The 24,283-nt window shown below is 47.5% G+C and overlaps 1 protein-coding gene across 1 annotated transcript in view; it reads left to right on the top strand.

Annotated features, from left to right (window-relative positions):
• Window positions 1–20,354, top strand: part of LOC115124412 (vesicle-associated membrane protein-associated protein A-like) — a 38,235-nt gene extending 17,881 nt beyond the window's left edge. The window contains exons 2-6 of the mRNA XM_029653842.2: window positions 4,165–4,317; window positions 4,824–4,927; window positions 8,676–8,756; window positions 13,386–13,595; window positions 18,057–20,354. Coding sequence (XP_029509702.1) covers window positions 4,165–4,317; window positions 4,824–4,927; window positions 8,676–8,756; window positions 13,386–13,595; window positions 18,057–18,230 — 722 coding nt within the window. The 3' untranslated portion in view covers window positions 18,231–20,354. The remainder of the gene's footprint in view (window positions 1–4,164; window positions 4,318–4,823; window positions 4,928–8,675; window positions 8,757–13,385; window positions 13,596–18,056) is intronic.
• Window positions 20,355–24,283: the final 3,929 nt, after the last annotated feature.

Raw genomic sequence — 24,283 nt, 5'->3', positions numbered from 1 at the left:
CCCGGTGATTTATGTAGTAACTCAATATGGAGTTGAAGTTCACAGGGAGTTTTATAGCCCCTCAAAAGGCTTAAACCATTAGCCTAGGAATTTTTTTGTTCAGAATTGGTTCATTCAAAGCAAATTAAGGCTAAATTAGCTGTTTAGTTTCGTGATATTTATTATCCACAAGAGGGAGTGTGTGTGTGAATATACATTTTTTTTTAAAGTTCATTCAGAAAGTATCCAGACCCCATGACTTTTTCCAGACTTATTCATAAAAATTTATTAAAATGTACCGTCTTTCTCTCCTCAATTCCGTGATTATGGTCTTGTCTCATCGCTGCAACTCCCCAACAGGCTCGGGAGGTGAAGGTCGAGTCATTCGGCGTCCGAAACATGTTTCCCCAAACCGCGCTTCCTGCCAGCTTAACCCGCACCAATGTGTCGGAGGAAACACCGTTCATTTGACGACCGAAGTCAGCCTGCAAGGCGCCCGACCCGCTACAAGGAGTCGCGCGATGAGGCAAGTAAACACCCCCCCCTCTCCCCCAACCCGGACGACGCTGGGCCAATTGTGCGGCCGCCGCCCTCCCGGACACAGCCGATAATGACACAGCCTGAGATCGAACCCCAGGCTGTAGTGATGCTTAGACTGCTGCACCACTCGGGAGGACATTACTTTTTTCCCCTCATTGTAGGATATATGTAATCCAATCTACACACAATACCCCACAATGACAAAGAGAGAACCTTTTTTTATTTTATTCAATTGATTGGACATGATTTGGAAAGGTACACATTACAACACTCTGCGCTTAACTTATTTTGTGATGACATTGTTCCAAATGTTCAGAAAAATGATATTGTAATCTAACAGCACCTGTTTGGCACATGTTATGAAGGCAGTGCTTCTTCCTTACCTCATGATCTCCAGTATATTCCACTACTAGTCACACACCTTTACCTCATGATCTCCAGTATATTCCACACCTTTACCTCATGATCTCCAGTATATTCCACTACTAGTCACATGTTATTCCACACCTTTACCTCATGATCTCCAGTATATTCCACTACTAGTCACATGTTATTCCACACCTTTACCTCATGATCTCCAGTATATTCCACTACTAGTCACATGTTATTCCACACCTTTACCTCATGATCTCCAGTATATTCCACTACTAGTCACACACCTTTACCTCATGATCTCCAGTATATTCCACTACTAGTCACACACCTTTACCTCTTGATCTCCAGTATATTCCACTACTAGTCACATGTTATTCCACACCTTTACCTCATGATCTCCAGTATATTCCACACCTTTACCTCTTGATCTCCAGTATATTCCACACCTTTACCTCTTGATCTCCAGTATATTCCACTACTAGTCACACACCTTTACCTCTTGATCTCCAGTATATTCCACTACTAGTCACGTTATTCCACACCTTTACCTCATGATCTCCAGTATATTCCACTACTAGTCACATTTACCTCATGATCTCCAGTATATTCCACTACTAGTCACATGTTATTCCACACCTTTACCTCATGATCTCCAGTATATTCCACACCTTTACCTCATGATCTCCAGTATATTCCACTACTAGTCACATGTTATTCCACACCTTTACCTCACGATCTCCAGTATATTCCACTACTAGTCACATGTTATTCCACACCTTTACCTCACGATCTCCAGTATATTCCACTACTAGTCACATGTTATTTCACACCTTTACCTCATGATCTCCAGTATATTCCACACCTTTACCTCATGATCTCCAGTATATTCCACTACTAGTCACATGTTATTCCACACCTTTACCTCTTGATCTCCAGTATATTCCACTACTAGTCACATACCTTTACCTCATGATCTCCAGTATATTCCACTACTAGTCACATGTTATTCCACACCTTTACCTCATGATCTCCAGTATATTCCACTACTAGTCACACACCTTTACCTCATGATCTCCAGTATATTCCACTACTAGTCACACACCTTTACCTCATGATCTCCAGTATATTCCACTACTAGTCACATATTCCACACCTTTACCTCATGATCTCCAGTATATTCCACTACTAGTCACATGTTATTCCACACCTTTACCTCATGATCTCCAGTATATTCCACTACTAGTCACATGTTATTCCACACCTTTACCTCATGATCAACCAGTAGCCTAAAACATTCCCCCCTTTTCAAGTTTATTTGCACACGTCCCCTGCATCCAATTTGCGTTTATGGTGTTTGGAGTTTATAATCAGCACTTTATTGATGTGATTATGATATGCTATAGGTCACGTGCATGAGATGCATACATGTGTTACGTAAAGGGATCAAGAGGTCAGGGCTGAGGGAATGTTATTTTTTTCTAAACCGATGAGAGATTTCGGTAATGGAACTTTTCGGTCAGAAAATGGCTATAATTATATTTGCCGCTTCAGAAACACGGGACATTTAAGTCATTTAGCAGACGCTCTTATCCAGAGCGACTTACAAATAGGTGCATTTGCTTTATGACATCCAGTGGAACAGCCACTTTACAATAGTGCATCTAAATCTTTTAAGGGGGAGGGGGGGTGAGAGGGATTACTTTATCCTATCCTAGGTATTCCTTAAAGAGGTGGGGTTTCAGGTGTCTCCGGGAAGATGGTGATTGACTCCGGACAGTGAGAGAAAAACACTGGTGGTGGTCGCTGCAGCAGGGAGGAGAGAGACAACCGGTGTAGACAGAAGACTGAGCCCGGCCCGGCACAATCAAGTCAACTGCAGTTGGACTCCCATCTAATCATGTCTTTAAAAAAAATTAAAAAATTGAATCAAACCGTGAGCTTAAAGCATCAGACAAGCTAAGTGAATATAGTTGATTTGATTTAAAACGCATCAGGATTTGTCTGAAATATTCAACCACTCGATTGGTCGACCCAAGATTATTATTTATTTTGTTGTCGGGGACAGCCCTACTGTGCATTCAAATTGCCAAGGGGGGGGCCCCCCCAAGTGAAAATGTTTGGGGACCTCTGCTCTAAGGTAGGCAACGACAGTACAACTGCTGATGCACTACCCTGTTTCAAAAAGGGCACCTGGTGCATTCTACTGTTACAGCTTTTTAAGAGGGAGTTGAAAGCCGGACTGAGTAACTAAAATACCGTAGTTCCCACAGCTTTGTACCGCTGCTCTACACTACAGAGAATACATAACTGTAACAAATGAGGCCAAACGAATTCCAATGTTTTTGAACCTAACCTGCTCGCTCTCTTGCTCTCTCTTGCTCTCTCTTGCTCTCTCTTGCTCTCTCTTGCTCTCTCTTGCTCTCTCTTGCTCTCTCTTGCTCTCTCTTGCTCTCTCTTGCTCTCTTGCTCTCTCTTGCTCTCTCTTGCTCTCTCTTGCTCTCTTGCTCTCTCTTGCTCTCTTGCTCTCTCTTGCTCTCTCTCTCTCTTGCTCTCTCTCTCTCTTGCTCTCTCTCTCTCTTGCTCTCTCTTGCTCTCGCTCTCTCTCTCTCTCTCTCTCTCTGCTCTCGCTCTCTCTCTCTTGCTCTCGCTCTCTCTCTTGCTCTCTCTCTCTTGCTCTCGCTCTCTTGCTCTCGCTCTCTTGCTCTCGCTCTCTCTCTCTCTTGCTCTCTCTCTCTCTCTCTCTCTTGCTCTCTCTCTCTCTTCTCTCTCTCTTGCTCTCTCTCTCTTGCTCTCTCTCTCTTGCTCTCTCTCTCTTGCTCTCTCTCTCTTGCTCTCTCTCTCTCTCTCTCTTGCTCTCTCTCTCTTGCTCTCTCTCTCTTGCTCTCTCTCTCTTGCTCTCTCTCTCTCTTCTCTCTCTTGCTCTCTCTCTCTCTTGCTCTTCTCTCTTGCTCTCTCTCTCTCTTGCTCTCGCTCTCTCTTGCTCTCGCTCTCGCTCTCTCTTGCTCTCTCTCTCGCTCTCTCTTTCTCTCTCGCTCTCTCTTTCTCTCTCGCTCTCTCTTTCTCTCTCGCTCTCTCTTGCTCTCTCTCTCTCTTGCTCTCTCTCTCTCTTGCTCTCTCTCTCTTGCTCTCTCTCTCTTGCTCTCTCTCTCTTGCTCTCTCTCTCTTGCTCTCTCTCTCTTCTCTCTCTCTCTCTCTCTTGCTCTCTCTCTCTCGCTCTCTCGCTCTCGCTCTCTCGCTCTCGCTCTCTCTCTCTCGCTCTCGCTCTACCAGGTCCTTTTACAGATGTCATCACCACCAACCTGAAGCTGAAGAACCCGTCTGATAGAAGAGTATGTTTCAAAGTGAAGACCACAGCTCCTAGGAGATACTGTGTACGGCCCAACAGCGGCATCATAGATGCAGGCGCCACCGTCACCATCTCTGGTGAGTCAAAACGGGGTCACGTCCATGGCTGGAATGACATACTATAGGAATCATATTGTTAAATCGTCCCATATGCAATGAACTTGTACTGTAATGGACCGTTTTCCCGACACACAGTCCATGGTGCCAAAAAACATTATTCATTTGGTGTTATGATGTGATGGAGGGTTCTGATGAATGTTCCTGAAGTACGAATCTTTAACTGTGTTCCGTGCTTTTTCAAACTGTATTCTTTTCAAATTACATTTAACATTTAAGTAATTTAGCAGACGCTCTTATCCAGAGCGACTTACAAATTGGTGCTTTCACCTTATGACATCCAGTGGAACAGCCACTTTACAATAGTGCATCTAGGTCTTTTAAGGGGGGAGAAGGATTACTTTATCCTATTTCAAATGAAGTTATAGCATAATTCAAGCACTTGGTTTTTTAGTTTTTTTTTTGTTGTTGCTGAGGTGTGTGTGTGTGTGTGTGTGTGCGACCTTTTTTTCTTCAATCTATTTCAGTAATGCTCCAGCCCTTTGACTACGACCCCAACGAGAAGAGTAAACACAAATTCATGGTGCAGAGTATCTTTGCTCCTCCTAATGAGTCTGAACTCGATGCTATGGTGAGTAATCTAGTTCTTACCTCTACAGCTGCTGGAGTGGTTTCTCCCTGTTCCTGGGTCCTGTGTGGCTCAGCTGGTAGGGCACCTCTCAGCTGGTAGGGCACCTCTCAGCTGGTAGGGCACCTCTCAGCTGGTTGGGCACCTCTCAGCTGGTTGGGCACCTCTCAGCTGGTAGGGCACCTCTCAGCTGCTGGTAGGGCACCTCTCAGCTGCTGGTTGGGCACCTCTCAGCTGGTTGGGCACCTCTCAGCTGGTTGGGCACCTCTCAGCTGGTTGGGCACCTCTCAGCTGGTAGGGCACCTCTCAGCTGGTAGGGCACCTCTCAGCTGGTAGGGCACCTCTCAGCTGGTAGGGCACCTCTCAGCTGGTAGGGCACCTCTCAGCTGGTAGGGCACCTCTCAGCTGGTAGGGCACCTCTCAGCTGGTAGGGCACCTCTCAGCTGGTTGGGCACCTCTCAGCTGGTTGGGCACCTCTCAGCTGGTTGGGCACCTCTCAGCTGGTTGGGCACCTCTCAGCTGGTTGGGCACCTCTCAGCTGGTAGGGCACCTCTCAGCTGGTAGGGCACCTCTCAGCTGGTAGGGCACCTCTCAGCTGGTTGGGCACCTCTCAGCTGGTTGGCAATGAAGCTGGCAAACACCAGGATTGTAGGAGGCTAGTTCTCCAGGAGCAGGTTTGGAGAACCCTGTTCTAGAGGAACATACTGTAATGTTGTGCAACTTGTGCCCCAGTGTATGATCTATGACATCTCAACTGGTGGGTTGTGAACCAAATGTGAGGTTTTGAATGCGTCGTGAGTCTGAGAAAAGAAAAAGTAATTTGGGAACAACACTTAGAGAATTTGTTAACAACATAGTTGGCAATAGAAGTTACTTATAAATGTATATTACTTTCCTTTTAGATATAGTGTTGCTTAACCACATGACATAGATTTTGAGATATGAAGACCTTTTTATTATAAATGAAATGAAACCGTTCCAGTAAAATGTGGAAATCATAACAGATTGGCAGAAATGGTACTATAACTTGGTACTCCAAATGGAAAAGGTTGCCGACCACTGGTGAAGCCTACTGAAGGCGGCATCAGCTTCATTGGTGCCGGTGATGTCTGGTGAGGACCTGCCTTTACCACCAATCGTCAGTGAAGAGCACTTTTTGCCAATCCTGTCTGGTTCAGCGACGGTGGGTTTGTGCCCATAGGCGCCGGTGATGTCTGGTGAGGACCTGCCTTTCAACAGGCCTACAAGCCCTCAGTCCAGCCTCTCTCAGCCTATTGCGGACATTCTGAGCACTGATGGAGGGATTGTGCGTTCCTGGTGTAACTCGGCCAGTTGTTGTTGCCATCCTGTACCTGTCCCGCAGGTGTGATGTTCGAATGTACCGATCCTGTGCAGGTGTTGTTACACGTGGTCTGCCACTGCGAGGACGATCAGCTGTCCGTCTTGTCACCCTGTAGCGCTGTCTTAGGCGTCTCACAGTATATAATGTATTGCCCTGGCCACATCTGCAGTCCTCATGCCTCCTTGCAGCATGCCTAAGGCACATTCACGCAGATGAGCAGGGACCCTGGGCATCTTTCTTTTTGTGTTTTTCAGAGTCAGTAGAAAGTCCTCTTTAGTGTCCTAAGTTTTCATAACTGTGACCTTAATTGCCTACCGTCTGTAAGATGTTAGTGTCTTAACGACCGCTCCACAGGTGCATGTTCACTAATTGTTTATGGTTCATTGAACAAGCATGGGAAACAGTGTTTAAACCCTTTACAATGAAGATCTGTGAAGTTATTTGGATTTCTACGAATGATCTTTGAAAGACAGAGTCCTGAAAATGGGACGTTTCTTTTTTTTGCTGAGTTGAGTTGATTTCAGACCAGCTCAGTAGTCGACACATATAGTTGATTTATTAACACACAGGATGTGTCTATATATGGAGAAATGCATGTTTTAGCATTTTGACCGTCCGATTGGTCGAAAGAACAGACTAGACTCGGTCAAACAAGATTATTGATTTTTTTTTTTTTGTGGGAGAGTTCTAGAACAGAGTGGCCCGTGGTGGCGGTTGGGTTATGGTATGGGCAGGCACAAGCTACGGACAACGAACACGATTGCATTTTTATCTATGGCAATTTTAAATGTACAGAGATGCCGTGACGAGATCCTAATGCTCATTGTCGTGCCATTTAATCCGCCGCAATCACCTCATGTTTCAGCATGATAATGCAAGGCCCCATGTCGCAAGGATCTATACACAATTCCTGGAAGCTGAAAATGTCCCAGTTCTTCCATTGCCTGCAAACTCACCAGACATGTCACCCATTGAGCATGTTTGGGATGCTCTGGATTGACATCTGTTCCAGTTCCCGCCCCCAATATCCAACAACTTCACACAGCCAATGAAGAGGAGTGGAACAACATTCCTTAGGCCACAATCAACAGCCTGATCAACTCTATGTGAAAGAGAGTTGATCAGGCTGTTGACACAAGATACTGACTGGTTTTCTGATCCATGCCCCTACTTTATTTGTATGTATGTGACCAACAGATGCACGTCTGTATTCCCAGTCATGTGATATCTATAGATTAGGGCCTAATGAAGGTAGAACGTGTAGAAAATAATGAACCTGTACCTTTTAAATAATTTAACCTCTGAACTATTTTTCTAATCACAGTGTTTTTAATAGTTAATAGCAGTACTATTTAGTCGATGTGGTTGATTTTTGTGGTCTCAAACCAGTGAGCTTCACATTCTTCAAGAATATGTGCACATTTGTATTAGCTTTAGTGGAAAAGGTTGAACTGTTGTTCTTTTGGCAACAACCCAGCCCCAACAAAACCATATGAGATCCACAGGTGGTGGTTTCCCCTCTAGTCCAGTAGAGGGCAGCAACAGGTGGGGGTGGTTTCCCCTCTAGTCCAGTAGAGGGCAGCAACAGGTGGGGTGGTTTCCCCTCTAGTCCAGTAGAGGGCAGCAACAGGTGGGGGTGGTTTCCCCTCTAGTCCAGTAGAGGGCAGCAACAGGTGGGGTGGTTTCCCCTCTAGTCCAGTAGAGGACAGCAACAGGTGGGGTGGTTTCCCCTCTAGTCCAGTAGAGGGCAGCAACAGGTGGGGGTGGTTTCCCCTCTAGTCCAGTAGAGGACAGCAACAGGTGGGGTGGTTTCCCCTCTAGTCCAGTAGAGGGCAGCAACAGGTGGGGTGGTTTCCCCTCTAGTCAGCAACAGTAGGGGTTTCAGCAGAGGGCAGCAGGTGGGGTGGTTTCCCCTCTAGTCCAGTAGAGGGCAGCAACAGGTGGGGGTGGTTTCCCCTCTAGTCCAGTAGAGGGCAGCAACAGGTGGGGTGGTTTCCCCTCTAGTCCAGTAGAGGGCAGCAACAGGTGCAAATTTTGCATCTGACAAATGTAGACTATTTTCTGACTGGACGTTTTGCGCTGCTTTGGTGGATTTCTCTGCATTCCTCTCTTGCGTTCTGTAGGCTATATAAACATATATTCACTATAGCAATATGAAAATTACTCTGAATGACACTCGTGTGCTACACTGCCGTGCGCTCGACCGACTCGTTTTTAAGTTCAAATAGGCTAAACAGTCACGTCACGGTGTCGTCATCGACGATGGCCGTAAATCATCGTCGGTAGACGATACTATCATAATATCGCCCAACGTGTGTGCGCGTGTGTGTGTTTTGTGCGGGCACAAGTGCAGCTAATAGTAGTTTAGTCTGATGAATAACATGCATATGTATTTCTCCTCTCCTCCAGTGGAAAGATGCGAAACCCGACGACCTCATGGATTCCAAGCTGAGATGTGTATTCGACCTGCCTCCTGAAAACGGTAGAGTGGTAAGTCCTGCTGCTGGACAGAGGGAGAGAAACAGAGAGATTATCCTGCGTTTCCAGACTCGACCACGTGTGTTTCTGAGCTTGTTGACCGTTTGTTGAAAGTGTTCAAACTGTCCTGGTGTAGCTAATGTTAAAAGATCACATAAAGGGAGAGGCGGCCAGGTTGTAGTTAACCAGGTTTTCATCCCATTTCATGACCTGATGCATTAAAAAAAGGCCTTATGGAAACAGCAAACTTGTTGGTTAAAGACTTCCCAATGTCAACAAAACAAAACACGCTAGACGAGGTGTTATTATATATATATATAATTTATTTTATATATATTATATATTTATTTATTTTGTCTGTGAAATAGATTATGTGACAATGGAGGTGGAAATGCACTAGTATTGATAGTAAAACACACTTGGGATTCCTGCGACGATGTTATAGCCCACTACCACCACGACATGATGAAGTATACAGAGTCTTTATAATGAATAAGTTATAATCAACTTTAACTTGTGATGATGATCTTGATGCATTTTACCACTAAATATCCAGGAACTGGCAAATCTGGTGCAGTCCGTGAGGAGGAGATGCACTGCAGTACTTAATGCAGCTGGTGGCCACACCAGATACTGACGGTTACTTTTGATTTTGACCCCCCCTTTGTTCAGGGACATATTATTCCATTTCTGTTAGTCACATGTCTGTGGAACTTGTTCAGTTTATGTCTCAGTTGTTGAATCTTGTTATGTTCATACAAATATTTACACGTTAAGTTTGCTGAAAATATGCACAGTTGACAGCGAGAGGATGTTTTTTGCTGAGTTTAGAAGTTGTCCTCCATCGTCTCCATTGTTTTTTATCCAAATGGTAGCATTTCCCCCTGTGTAGGGCACTACTGTTAGCCACCTTTACCCCTGTGTAGGGCACTACTGTTAGCCACCTTTACCCCTGTGTAGGGCACTACTGTTAGCCACCTTTACCCCTGTGTAGGGCACTACTGTTAGCCACCTTTACCCCTGTGTAGGGCACTACTGTTAGCCACCTTTACCCCTGTGTAGGGCACTACTGTTAGCCACCTTTACCCCTGTGTACCACTACTGTTAGCCACCTTTACCCCTGTGTAGGGCACTACTGTTAGCCACCTTTACCCCTGTGTAGGGCACTACTGTTAGCCACCTTTACCCCTGTGTAGGGCACTACTGTTAGCCACCTTTACCCCTGTGTAGGGCACTACTGTTAGCCACCTTTACCCCTGTGTAGGGCACTACTGTTAGCCACCTTTACCCCTGTGTAGGGCACTACTGTTAGCCACCTTTACCCCTGTGTAGGGCACTACTGTTAGCCACCTTTACCCCTGTGTAGGGCACTACTGTTAGCCACCTTTACCCCTGTGTAGGGCACTACTGTTAGCCACCTTTACCCCTGTGTAGGGCACTACTGTTAGCCACCTTTACCCCTGTGTAGGGCACTACTGTTAGCCACCTTTACCCCTGTGTAGGGCACTACTGTTAGCCACCACCTTTACCCCTGTGTAGGGCACTACTGTTAGCCACCTTTACCCCTGTGTAGGGCACTACTGTTAGCCACCTTTACCCCTGTGTAGGGCACTACTGTTAGGTGTACTACTGTTAGCCACCTTTACCCCTGTGTAGGGCACTACTGTTAGCCACCTTTACCCCTGTGTAGGGCACTACTGTTAGCCACCTTTACCCCTGTGTAGGGCACTACTGTTAGCCACCTTTACCCCTGTGTAGGGCACTACCCACCTTTACCCCTGTGTAGGGCACTACTGTTAGCCACCTTTACCCCTGTGTAGGGCACTACTGTTAGCCACCTTTACCCCTGTGTAGGGCACTACTGTTAGCCACCTTTACCCCTGTGTAGGGCACTACTGTTAGCCACCTTTACCCCTGTGTAGGGCACTACTGTTAGCCACCTTTACCCCTGTGTAGGGCACTACTGTTAGCCACCTTTACCCCTGTGTAGGGCACTACTGTTAGCCACCTTTACTGTGTAGCCACCTTTTACCCCCTGTGTAGGGCACTACTGTTAGCCACCTTTACCCCTGTGTAGGGCACTTTACTGTTAGCCACCTTTTTACCCCTGTGTAGGGCACTACTGTTAGCCACCTTTACCCCTGTGTAGGGCACTACTGTTAGCCACCTTTACCCCTGTGTAGGGCACTACTGTTAGCCACCTTTACCCCTGTGTAGGGCACTACTGTTAGCCACCTTTACCCCTGTGTAGGGCACTACTGTTAGCCACCTTTACCCCTGTGTAGGGCACTACTGTTAGCTTTACCCCTGTGTAGCCACCCACCTTTACCCTGTGTAGGGCACTACTGTTAGCCACCTTTACCCCTGTGTAGGGCACTACTGTTAGCCACCTTTACCCCTGTGTAGGGCACCTTTACCCCTGTGTAGCCACCTTTACCCCTGTGTAGGGCACTACTGTTAGCCACCTTTACCCCTGTGTAGGGCACTACTGTTAGCCACCTTTCCCCTGTGTAGGGCACTACTGTTATCTAGGGCCCATAGGGTCACGTTGAAGATGTGGCTCGTAAGAGGTCAACGCACTTCTTCAGGTATGTAGTCCTCCCTCCCTCCACCAGGTCATCAGCTCAGGGACAGGAGAAAAGGAGACCGGTCAGGAGAATAGGTCCTTCACTAGAGGAACAACAGGGTTAACCACCCCAGTGCAGTCGGGCAGACACTCCATGTTCTCAGGAGAGCCAGGCTATGAGAGGGGGTCTCGTCCGCCTCCCCGGGCCACCCCTACCCGGGGTGGTGGGGAGTTCCGTACCCCATTCAGCAGCAGACTGGGTCTAGGTCTACCCCCCACCCCGCCAGGCAGTGTTTGCAACAGGAGTGATCTACAGAGGTTCAGGACAGCCCCCAGCTCTGAAGTTAAAGTCAGAAAGATGCCGCAGGTTTGTGAGGATGCAAACAGACAGATTTTAGCAGCACTGTCAGCAGTAGCTTTAAAAACCTACGGGCTCAATTACATCTGTTCCTGTGTACTCAGTGTTCGAGCGTGTCTCTCATCCCCTTCCTGTGTACTCAGCGTGCCAGTGTGTCTCTCATCCCCTTCCTGTGTACTCAGCGTGCCAGTGTGTCTCTCATCCCCTTCCTGTGTACTCAGCGTGCCAACGTGTCTCTCATCCCCTTCCTGTGTACTCAGCGTGCCAACGTGTCTCTCATCCCCTTCCTGTGTACTCAGCGTTCCAGAGTGTGTGTCTCTTCCCCTTCCTGTGTACTCAGCATTCCAGTGTATGTCTCATCCCCTTCCTGTGTACTCAGCGTTCGAGCGTGTCTCTCATCCCCTTCCTGTGTACTCAGTGTTCGAGTGTTTGACTGATCAGGGACCAAAGCACTAATCCACTACAGCCAGACAAGCTCAATCAAACATCCTCTAAAGTGATTAAACAGAAAACGAATACCATTTGAACCCATGTCTAGTTTGGACAATCTCCTAACCTAACCTCCAGTCCTCAGTCCCAGGCCAGGATATAGTAGCCTGGTCCTAACCTCCAGTCCTCAGTCCCAGGCCAGGATACAGTAGCCTGGTCCTAACCTCCAGTCCTCAGTCCCAGGCCAGGATATAGTAGCCTGGTCCTAACCTCCAGTCCTCAGTCCCAGGCCAGGATATAGTAGCCTGGTCCTAACCTCCAGTCCTCAGTCCCAGGCCAGGATACAGTAGCCTGGTCCTAACCTCCAGTCCTCAGTCCCAGGCCAGGATATAGTAGCCTGGTCCTAACCTCCAGTCCTCAGTCCCAGGCCAGGATATAGTAGCCTGGTCCTAACCTCCAGTCCTCAGTCCCAGGCCAGGATATAGTAGCCTGGTCCTAACCTCCAGTCCTCAGTCCCAGGATATAGTAGCCTGCTCCTAACCTCCAGTCCTCAGTCCCAGGATATAGTAGCCTGGTCCTAACCTCCAGTCCTCAATCCCAGGATATAGTAGCCTGGTCCTAACCTCCAGTCCTCAGTCCCAGGCCAGGATATAGTAGCCTGGTCCTAACCTCCAGTCCTCAGTCCCAGGCCAGGATATAGTAGCCTGGTCCTAACCTCTAGTCCTCAGTCCCAGATATAGTAGCCTGGTCCTAACCTCCAGTCCTCAGTCCCAGGCCAGGATATAGTAGCCTGCTCCTAACCTCCAGTCCTCAGTCCCAGGATCTAGTAGCCTGGTCCTAACCTCCAGTCCTCAGTCCCAGGATATAGTAGTCTGGTCCTAACCTCCAGTCCTCAGTCCCAGGCCAGGATATAGTAGTCTGGTCCTAACCTCCAGTCCTCAGTCCCAGGCCAGGATATAGTAGCCTGGTCCTAACCTCCAGTCCTCAGTCCCAGGCCAGGATATAGTAGCCTGGTCCTAACCTCCAGTCCTCAGTCCCAGGATATAGTAGCCTGGTCCTAACCTCTAGTCCTCAGTCCCAGGATATAGTAGCCTGGTCCTAACCTCTAGTCCTCAGGCCAGGATATAGTAGCCTGGTCCTAACCTCTAGTCCTCAGGCCAGGATATAGTAGCCTGGTCCTAATCCCAAATGAACCCCTGTCCCCTGTATGGTGTCAGTTTGACCCTATGGGCACCGACCAGATGGTAATGCGGCACCCTAAGTGGTTTCTCTCTCCGTTCTCTTCCAGAATGACATGGAAGGGAGCACCGTGCAGAACTCGTCCAAGGCGGCGCCCGTGCAGAACTCGTCCAAGGCGGCGGATGTTCCCGTGGCGAAGGCGGCGGCGAAGACTGTCAGCGCCTCGATGGACGACTCGGAGATGAAGAAACTATCAGAGGAGTGCAGGAGACTGCAGGCTGACATGGGCAAACTGACCGAGGAGAACAGACAACTCAAGGTTAGACTGTAGGTTAGGGGTTGTTGATGAACAACAGACTGTAGGTTAGGGGTTGTAGATGAACAACAGACTGTAGGTTAGGGGTTGTAGATGAACAACAGACTGTAGGTATCTGTCGGTTAGGGGTTGTAGGTGACAACAGACTGTAGGTTAGGGGTTGTAGATGAACAACAGACTGTAGGTTAGGGGTTGTAGATGAACAACAGACTGTAGGTTAGGGGTTGTAGATGAACAACAGACTGTAGGTATCTGTAGGTATCTGTAGGTTGTCACCACCCTCACGTCACCCCGCTCCTCCGCTCCCTCCACTGGCTTCCAGTTGAAGCTCGCATCCGCTACAAGACCATGGTGCTTGCCTACGGAGCTGTGAGGGGAACGGCACCTCAGTACCTCCAGGCTCTGATCAGGCCCTACACCCAAACAAGGGCACTGCGTTCATCCACCTCTGGCCTGCTCGCCTCCCTACCACTGAGGAAGTACAGTTCCCGCTCAGCCCAGTCAAAACTGTTCGCTGCTCTGGCCCCCCAATGGTGGAACAAACTCCCTCACGACGCCAGGACAGCGGAGTCAATCACCACCTTCCGGAGACACCTGAAACCCCACCTCTTTAAGGAATACCTAGGATAGGATAAAGTAATCCCTCTCACCCCCCCTCCCCCTGAAAAGATTTAGATGCACTACTGTTCCACTGGAGGTCATAAGGTGAATGCACCAATTTGTAAGTCGCTCTGGATAAGAGCGTCTGCTAAATTACTTAAATGTAATGTAATGTAATGTTAGGGGTTGTAGATGAACAACAGACTGTAGGTTTGGGGTTGTAGATGAACAACAGACTGTAGGTTAGGGGTTGTAGGTGAACAACAGACTGTAGGTTAGGGGTTGTAGATGAACAACAGACTGTAGGTTAGGGGTTGTAGGTGAACAACAGACTGTAGGTTAGGGGTTGTAGGTGAACAACAGACTGTAGGTATCTGTAGGTTAGGGGTTGTAGATGAACAACAGACTGTAGGTTAGGGGTTGTAGGTGAACAACAGACTGTAGGTTAGGGGTTGTAGATGAACAACAGACTGTAGGTATCTGTAGGTTAGGGGTTGTAGGTGAACAACAGACTGTAGGTTAGGGGTTGTAGATGAACAACAGACTGTAGGTTAGGGGTTGTAGATGAACAACAGACTGTAGGTTAGGGGTTGTAGATGAACAACAGACTGTAGGTTAGGGGGTGTAGATGAACAACAGACTGTAGGTTAGGGGTTGTAGATGAACAACAGACTGTAGGTATCTGTAGGTTAGGGGTTGTAGGTGAACAACAGACTGTAGGTTAGGGGTTGTAGATGAACAACAGACTGTAGGTTTGGGGTTGTAGAAGAACAACAGACTGTAGGTATCAGTAGGTTTGGGGTTGTAGATGAACAACAGACTGTAGGTTAGGGGTTGTAGGTGAACAACAGACTGTAGGTTAGGGGTTGTAGATGAACAACAGACTGTAGGTTAGGGGTTGTAGATGAACAACAGACTGTAGGTTAGGGGTTGTAGATGAACAACAGACTGTAGGTTAGGGGTTGTAGATGAACAACAGACTGTAGGTTAGGGGTTGTCGATGAACAACAGACTGTAGGTTAGGGGTTGTAGATGAACAACAGACTGTAGGTATCTGTAGGTTAGGGGTTGTAGGTGAACAACAGAATGTAGGTTAGGGGTTGTAGATGAACAACAGACTGTAGGTATCTGTAGGTTAGGGGTTGTAGGTGAACAACAGACTGTAGGTATCTGTAGGTTAGGGGTTGTAGATGAACAACAGACTGTAGGTTAGGGGTTGTAGATGAACAACAGACTGTAGGTTAGGGGTTGTAGATGAACAACAGACTGTAGGTTAGGGGTTGTAGATGAACAACAGACTGTAGGTTAGGGGTTGTAGATGAACAACAGACTGTAGGTTAGGGGTTGTAGATGAACAACAGACTGTAGGTTAGGGGTTGTAGATGAACAACAGACTGTAGGTTAGGGGTTGTAGGTGAACAACAGAATGTAGGTTAGGGGTTGTAGATGAACAACAGACTGTAGGTTAGGGGTTGTAGATGAACAACAGACTGTAGGTATCTGTAGGTTAGGGGTTGTAGATGAACAACAGACTGTAGGTTAGGGGTTGTAGATGAACAACAGACTGTAGGTTAGGGGTTGTAGATGAACAACAGACTGTAGGTATCTGTAGGTTAGGGGTTGTAGATGAACAACAGACTGTAGGTTAGGGGTTGTAGATGAACAACAGACTGTAGGTTAGGGGTTGTAGATGAACAACAGACTGTAGGTTAGGGGTTGTAGATGAACAACAGACTGTAGGTTAGGGGTTGTAGGTGAACAACAGACTGTAGGTTAGGGGTTGTAGATGAACAACAGACTGTAGGTTAGGGGTTGTAGATGAACAACAGACTGTAGGTTAGGGGTTGTAGGTGACAACAGACTGTAGGTATCTGTAGGTTAGGGGTTGTAGATGAACAACAGACTGTAGGTATCTGTAGGTTAGGGGTTGTAGATGAACAACAGACTGTAGGTTAGGGGTTGTAGATGAACAACAGACTGTAGGTTAGGGGTTGTAGATGAACAACAGACTGTAGGTATCTGTAGGTTAGGGGTTGTAGGTGAACAACAGACTGTAGGTTAGGGGTTGTAGATGAACAACAGATTGTAGGTATCTGTAGGTTAGGGGTTGTAGGTGAACAACAGACTGTAGGTTAGGGGTTGTAGATGAACAACAGACTGTAGGTTAGGGGTTGTAGATGAACAACAGACTGTAGGTTAGGGGTTGTAGATGAACAACAGACTGTAGGTTAGGGGTTGTAGATGAACAACAGACTGTAGGTTAGGGGTTGTAGATGAACAACAGACTGTAGGTTAGGGGTTGTAGATGAACAACAGACTGTAGGTTAGGGGTTGTAGATGAACAACAGACTGTAGGTTAGGGGTTGTAGATGAACAACAGACTGTAGGTATCTGTAGGTTAGGGGTTGTAGATGAACAACAGACTGTAGGTTAGGGGTTGTAGATGAACAACAGACTGTAGGTTAGGGGTTGTAGATGAACAACAGACTGTAGGTTAGGGGTTGTAGATGAACAACAGACTGTAGGTTAGGGGTTGTAGATGAACAACAGACTGTAGGTTTGGGGTTGTAGATGAACAACAGACTGTAGGTTAGGGGTTGTAGATGAACAACAGACTGTAGGTTAGGGGTTGTAGATGAACAACAGACTGTAGGTATCTGTAGGTTAGGGGTTGTAGATGAACAACAGACTGTAGGTATCTGTAGGTTAGGGGTTGTAGATGAACAACAGACTGTAGGTTAGGGGTTGTAGATGAACAACAGACTGTAGGTATCTGTAGGTTAGGGGTTGTAGATGAACAACAGACTGTAAGTTAGGGGTTGTAGATGAACAGCAGACTGTAGGTATCTGTAGGTTAGGGGTTGTAGATGAACAACAGACTGTAGGTATCTGTAGGTTAGGGGTTGTAGATGAACAACAGACTGTAGGTTAGGGGTTGTAGATGAACAACAGACTGTAGGTTAGGGGTTGTAGATGAACAACAGACTGTTAGGGGTTGTAGATGACAACAGACTGTAGGTTAGGGGTTGTAGATGAACAACAGACTGTAGGTTATCTGGGGTTGTAGATGAACAACAGACTGTAGGTATCTGTAGGTTAGGGGTTGTAGATGAACAACAGACTGTAGGTTAGGGGTTGTAGATGAACAACAGACTGTAGGTTAGGTTGTAGATGAACAACAGACTTGGTTAGGGGTTGTATGAACAACAGACTGTAGGTTCTGTAGGGGGTTGTAGATGAACAACAGACAACAGACTGTAGGTTAGGGGTTGTAGATGAACAACAGACTGTAGGTATCTGTAGGTTAGGGGTTGTAGATGAACAACAGACTGTAGGTTAGGGGTTGTAGATGAACAACAGACTGTAGGTTAGGGGTTGTAGATGAACAACAGACTGTAGGTTAGGGGTTGTAGATGAACAACAGACTGTAGGTTAGGGGTTGTAGGTGAACAACAGACTGTAGGTTAGGGGTTGTAGGTGAACAACAGACTGTAGGTTAGGGGTTGTAGATGACAACAGACTGTAGGTTAGGGGTTGTAGATGAACAACAGACTGTAGGTATCTATAGGTTATGGGTTGTAGATGAACAACAGACAACTAGTTGTTCTGTACGGAAACATCGATGTTAGAAAAGACCTTGGTCTCTGTGTGTAAACAAGCAACTAAAGTTGAGGGTCATAGATGAACAATCGGTACCGACCAATTTAACGGTGAGGTCTTTTTTAAAGGAGAACCAGACACAAGGTTTGGCTGCGACATTTTGTTTGTAAAAGAGAACTATTTTATTTATCTCTAGTTCTATAATGTAGTATTTGATGTGTCCTTTCCCCACCCCCCTCCCCCCCTTCTCTTTTGCGTTTCCAGGACGACGGTGTTAGAATGAGAAGGGCTGCCCAGCATTCCGATCACATGACATCAAATCAGACAGGCTCCTCCTCCTCCATGATGCAACACACCACCGCAGCGTCCCTGCCCTCCCTCCTTGTCGTCATAGCAGCCATCTTCATCGGCTTCTTCATGGGGAAGTTTATCTTGTAGACCGGGGTTGGCTCTGAAATGGCACCCCATTCCCTTGACCAGGGCCCTAATGCGGATGAGTCCCATAGGGCTCTGGTCAAACGGTAGTGCACTACATGGGGAATAGGGTGCCATTTGGGATGTTGCGTTCTGAGAGACGCCTGCCGTATCCCACGACAATCCCACTGCTCCGGAATCAAAAGGCCTGGATGGAACTGACTAACGAAGATGTATTTCTGTTGACTTAGACATATCAGAAGTAGTGCTGTGAACCTCCATTTGTCTGCAGTGACCATGTCTGTCTGGTCTCTCTGTCTGTCTGGTCACACACACACACACACAGAGGGAAGGGAGAAAGAAAGATTGCTCCTTGTTTTTGTTCTTTGATGGATGGACAGACAGGATTGTGGAGGGGTATCATGGTTATATCCTAAATAACACCCTATTCCCTATATAGTGCACTACTTTAGACCAAAGCCCTGTAATGCCCTAGGTACCCTGGTAAAAAGTTAGTGCACTAAAAATGGAATAGGCTGCTATTTAGGACATACAGGAAGAAGTACACTACCAATCAACATGGAGGACAGTTTACCTTGCATCCCAAACGGCACACTATCCCCTATGTAGTGCACTACTTTTGATAAGAGACAATACTAATTGAGCCCAGCTCTACAGTAGTCTGGTCCTAACCTCCAGTCCTCAGTCCCAGGCCAGGATATAGTAGCCTGGTCCTAACCTCCAGTCCTCAAGTCCCAGGATATAGTAGCCTGGTCCTAACCTCCAGTCCTCAGTCCCAGGATATAGTAGCCTGGTCCTAACCTCCAGTCCTCAGTCCCAGGATATAGTAGCCTGGTCCTAACCTCCAGTCCTCAGTCCCAGGATATAGTAGCCTGGTCCTAACCTCCAGTCCTCAGCCCCAGGCCAGGATATAGTAGCCTGGTCCTAACCTCCAGTCCTCAATCCCAGGCCAGGATATAGTAGCCTGGTCCTAATATCCAGTCCTCAGTCCCAGGCCAGGATATAGTAGCCTGGTCCTAACCTCCAGTCCTCAGCCCCAGGCCAGGATATAGTAGCCTGGTCCTAACCTCCAGTCCTCAGTCTCAGGATATAGTAGCCTGGTCCTAACCTCCAGTCCTCAGTCTCAGGATATAGTAGCCTGGTCCTAACCTCCAGTCCTCAGTCCCAGGATATAGTAGCCTGGTCCTAACCTCCAGTCCTCAGTCCCAGGCCAGGATATAGTAGCCTGGTCCTAACCTCCAGTCCTCAGTCCCAGGCCAGGATATAGTAGCCTGGTCCTAACCTCCAGTCCTCAGTCCCAGGCCAGGATATAGTAGCCTGGTCCTAACCTCCAGTCCTCAGTCTCAGGATATAGTAGCCTGGTCCTAACCTCCAGTCCTCAGTCCCAGGCCAGGATATAGTAGCCTGGTCCTAACCTCCAGTCCTCAGTCCCAGGCCAGGATATAGTAGCCTGGTCCCAGATCTGTTTGCGCTGTCTGGTTCTGGTCAAAAGTAGTGCCCTAGGGAGTAGGGTAATCATTTGACTCCTAGAGTCGCCGTGGGCCTAAAGCAGTGGAATAAACCAAGTGTTCTCTGTCTGTTGTGTTTAATAGTAGTTAAATGGAACACCTAAGTGTCTTTTGTAAATGTTATTTTAATATAAAAAGGAGAGCACTACTTCTTCAATCGTCAAATACCGACCACCTTCACTACCTGTTGCATGGCATCCCGTTTCGTTTTATAGTGTGCTACTCGTGACCAGAGCACTATGGACCCTAGTCAAAAGTAGTGCACTACACAGGGACGCGGCCATAGACTACTTCATTTGTTCTGTTTGTAATTTCTCTACTTTCTATTCCATCTGGGAAATAATAGGTGCCTCCTTCCTTCCTGTCCTTTTCCACCTGTCCTTTCCTTCCTCCCTTTTCTACCTGTCCTTTTCTACCTGTCCTTTCTCCCTTTTCTACCTTTCCTCCCTGTCCTTTCCTACTCCTGACAATACCAATGTAGACTTTATATTATTTTTCTCAGTACAAATCATATTATAATCCTTCTTTCCTTGTTGAGTCAAATGACTTTTGAGTTTCAACCCTCCCATGGTTTTACACCGAAGAAATAAAACCGAAAACAATGTGGGTTTTGATAGTGTTTCGTCTTCTGTCGTAGTCTCTTAGAATATACTGTACACTCTTTATACAACACATCACCATGTTTTTCCCAGCTGTTTGTACACACAGCATGTTTTCTTGACGCAAGTCTTAGTTTGATTCGTTTTTATTTCATCGACCGTTCTACTTCTAGTCGGAGTGGGAACATGACGTGTTTTCTAGTTTTCATGCACATTTTAATACTTGAGAATTACTGCACCAAACAAGATGTCAAATTCGCAAGACCAAGACCCTCGGCAGAAAACGTGAGTGGTTTTCTTGATTTATCTTTTAGATTATTTCTGACTATTTTTAGGAAGTGTTTTTGTGTCTGTGTGGATCTACGGTGGCACAAGGGGGACAAATAAGAACTGTAATATTGTCGTTTTTTTCCCCACCTGTGCATAAAGTCTGAATAGCGACTGCTGATGGATCCTACAGACTCAACACCCCATGTAGCAATGATCAGCAGACAGAAAATAATCACTAAAAACCAGAGATCAACCAAGAAGAAATGTTAGACCGTTTTTAAAACGTTCACACACAGAAAAGCACCAGGAGTGGGCGGTTTTCCTATAGAATTCTATTTAACAGTTTTGGGGTCAAAGTAGTGCCCTTATTTACACAAATGACAACAACACGTCACTCGTTTTACTACTTCCTAGTTCCATGTAACCGTTATTTCAGTTGTATTAAAAGCAGGAACATGTGGAGAGTCCCCTACTGAGTACAGACCCAGAAGTTTTAATACACTGTGACAAAATAATAACAAAGCTCATGAGCGATAGAATGACAACAGTCTTACCCGACGTTGATGCATATCAATCAAACGGGGTTTATTCAAATTAGACACAAGCTAATACATGTTTCAGTTTAAAGCAAAAAGATATGGATTTATCAATAATGGCTGTTGGTTGAAAAGGCGGAAGGACCATTTCTATTCAAAACATTAGATGCGTTGAACTTTCCAGCAAAAATAATACATGGACAGGGGGGACCTGCTCCTAGATCAGCACTCATTTTATGAGGCCCAGTCAATAACTCATCAGACTATCACGTTTCAGGTAAGACCCAAATGCAGACTGTGTTGAAGTAACGATGTGTATTACAGCAACAAGGGGGAGGAAAACGACAGGTCAGGTCAGGCAGGGGTCGGTAATCAAGAGTAGGGGGCCAAGATACAGGACTGCAGGCAGGGTCAGGTCAGGCAGGGGTCGGTAATCAAGAGTAGGGGGCCAAGGTACAGGACTGCAGGTTGGCCCAGGGTCAGGCAGGGGTCGGTAATCAAGAGTAGGGGCCAAGGTACAGGACGGCAGGTTGGCCCAGGGTCAGGTCAGGCAGGGGTCGGTAATCAAGAGTAGTGTCAAAGGTACAGGACTGCAGGTTGGCCCAGGGTCAGGTCAGGCAGGGGTCGATAATCAAGAGTAGTGTCAAGGGTACAGGACTGCAGGTTGGCCCAGGGTCAGGTCAGGCAGGGGTCGGTAATCAAGAGTAGGGGTCAAGGTACAGGACGGCAGGTTGGCCCAGGGTCAGGCAGGGGTCGGTAATCAAGAGTAGTGTCAAAGGTACAGGACTGCAGGCAGGGTCAGGGTCAGAACAGGCAAAGGTCAAAACCAGGAGAGCGAGAAAAATAGAGACTGGGGAAAAGCAGTAGATGATACAAAAACGCTGGTTGACTTGACAAACAGGCAACCGACAGAACAAGTACCCGGGGAGAATGGGGAGAAGTACCCGGGGAGAATGGGGAGAAGTACCCGGGGGAGAATGGGCGACACCTGGAGGAGGGTGCGAGACGAGCACAAGGACAGGTGAAACAGATCAGGGCGTGACACAGACAAAATAACTTTAAATAGTAAGGTAAGTGTCGTGGTGATAACATGGTGTAAAGGTAGAAACCTCTCCAGCTGTAGAGGGCTTGAACTGTCCCTAGCTTCCCTCTAGGCTGTAGAGGGCTTGAACTGTCCCTAGCTTCCCTCTAGGCTGTAGAGGGCTTGAACTGTCCCTAGCTTCCCTCTAGGCTGTAGAGGGCTTGAACTGTCCCTAGCTTCCCTCTAGGCTGTAGAGGGCTTGAACTGTCCCTAGTTACCCTCTAGGCTGTAGAGGGCTTGAACTGTCCCTAGCTTCCCTCTAGGCTGTAGAGGGCTTGAACTGTCCCTACCTACCCTCTAGGCTGTAGAGGGCTCGAACTGGGCCAACTGTCCCTAGCTACCTACCCTCTAGGCTGTAGAGGGCTTGAACTGTCCCTAGTTACCCTCTAGGCTGTAGAGGGCTTGAACTGTCCCTAGCTACCCTCTAGGCTGTAGAGGGCTTGAACTGGGCCAACTGTCCCTAGTTACCCTCTAGGCTGTAGAGGGCTTGAACTGTCCCTAGTTACCCTCTAGGCTGTAGAGGGCTTGAACTGTCCCTAGTTACCCTCTAGGCTGTAGAGGGCTTGAACTGTCCCTAGTTACCCTCTAGGCTGTAGAGGGCTTGAACTGTCCCTAGTTACCCTCTAGGCTGTAGAGGGCTTGAACTGGGCCAACTGTCACTAGTTACCCTCTAGGCTGTAGAGGGCTTGAACTGTCCCTAGTTACCCTCTAGGCTGTAGAGGGCTTGAACTGGGCCAACTGTCCCTAGCTACCTACCCTCTAGGCTGTAGAGGGCTTGAACTGGGCCAACTGTCCCTAGCTACCTACCCTCCAGGCTGTAGAGGGCTTGAACTGTCCCTAGCTTCCCTCTAGGCTGTAGAGGGCTTGAACTGTCCCTAGTTACCCTCTAGGCTGTAGAGGGCTTGAACTGGGCCAACTGTCCCTAGCTACCTACCCTCTAGGCTGTAGAGGGCTTGAACTGTCCCTAGTTACCCTCTAGGCTGTAGAGGGCTTGAACTGTCCCTACCTACCCTCTAGGCTGTAGAGGGCTTGAACTGGGCCAACTGTCCCTAGTTACCCTATAGGCTGTAGAGGGCTTGAACTGTCCCTAGTTACCCTCTAGGCTGTAGAGGGCTTGAACTGGGCCAACTGTCCCTAGCTACCTACCCTCTAGGCTGTAGAGGGCTTGAACTGTCCCTAGTTACCCTCTAGGCTGTAGAGGGCTTGAACTGTCCCTAGCTTCCCTCTAGGCTGTAGAGGGCTTGAACTGTCCCTAGTTACCCTCTAGGCTGTAGAGGGCTTGAACTGTCCCTAGTTACCCTCTAGGCTGTAGAGGGCTTGAACTGTCCCTAGTTACCCTCTAGGCTGTAGAGGGCTTGAACTGGGCCAACTGTCCCTAGCTACCCTCTAGGCTGTAGAGGGCTTGAACTGGGACAACTGTCACTAGTTACCCTCTAGGCTGTAGAGGGCTTGAACTGTCCCTAGTTACCCTCTAGGCTGTAGAGGGCTTGAACTGTCCCTAGTTACCCTCTAGGCTGTAGAGGGCTTGAACTGTCCCTAGTTACCCTCTAGGCTGTAGAGGGCTTGAACTGTCCCTAGCTACCTACCCTCTAGGCTGTAGAGGGCTTGAACTGGGCCAACTGCTCCTAGCTACCTACCCTCTAGGCTGTAGAGGGCTTGAACTGGGCCAACTGTCCCTAGCTACCCTCTAGGCTGTAGAGGGCTTGAACTGGGCCAACTGTCCCTAGCTACCCTCTAGGCTGTAGAGGGCTTGAACTGTCCCTAGTTACCCTCTAGGCTGTAGAGGGCTTGAACTGGGCCAACTGTCACTAGTTACCCTCTAGGCTGTAGAGGGCTTGAACTGGGCCAACTGTCACTAGTTACCCTCTAGGCTGTCATTGTAAATAATAATTTGTTGTTAATTAACTTGCCTAGTTAAAGGTTCAAATTAAACTTGTGCTCATAAAAATATAATGATATATTGCTTGTACAGGGTTGGAGGAACATATGCCAGGGCTAGTGTGTGGGTGCAGGCTTTGGTTCTAGCCAATCAGTTGATTAGTAAAATCAGGCTGCAACAGGC

The sequence above is a fragment of the Oncorhynchus nerka genome, linkage group LG20 (genome assembly GCF_034236695.1).
Source record: "Oncorhynchus nerka isolate Pitt River linkage group LG20, Oner_Uvic_2.0, whole genome shotgun sequence".
Classification (NCBI taxonomy): Eukaryota; Metazoa; Chordata; class Actinopteri; order Salmoniformes; family Salmonidae; genus Oncorhynchus; species Oncorhynchus nerka.
Note: the sequence above shows the minus strand (reverse complement) of the source record. Positions and strands in the feature narration are given on the sequence as shown.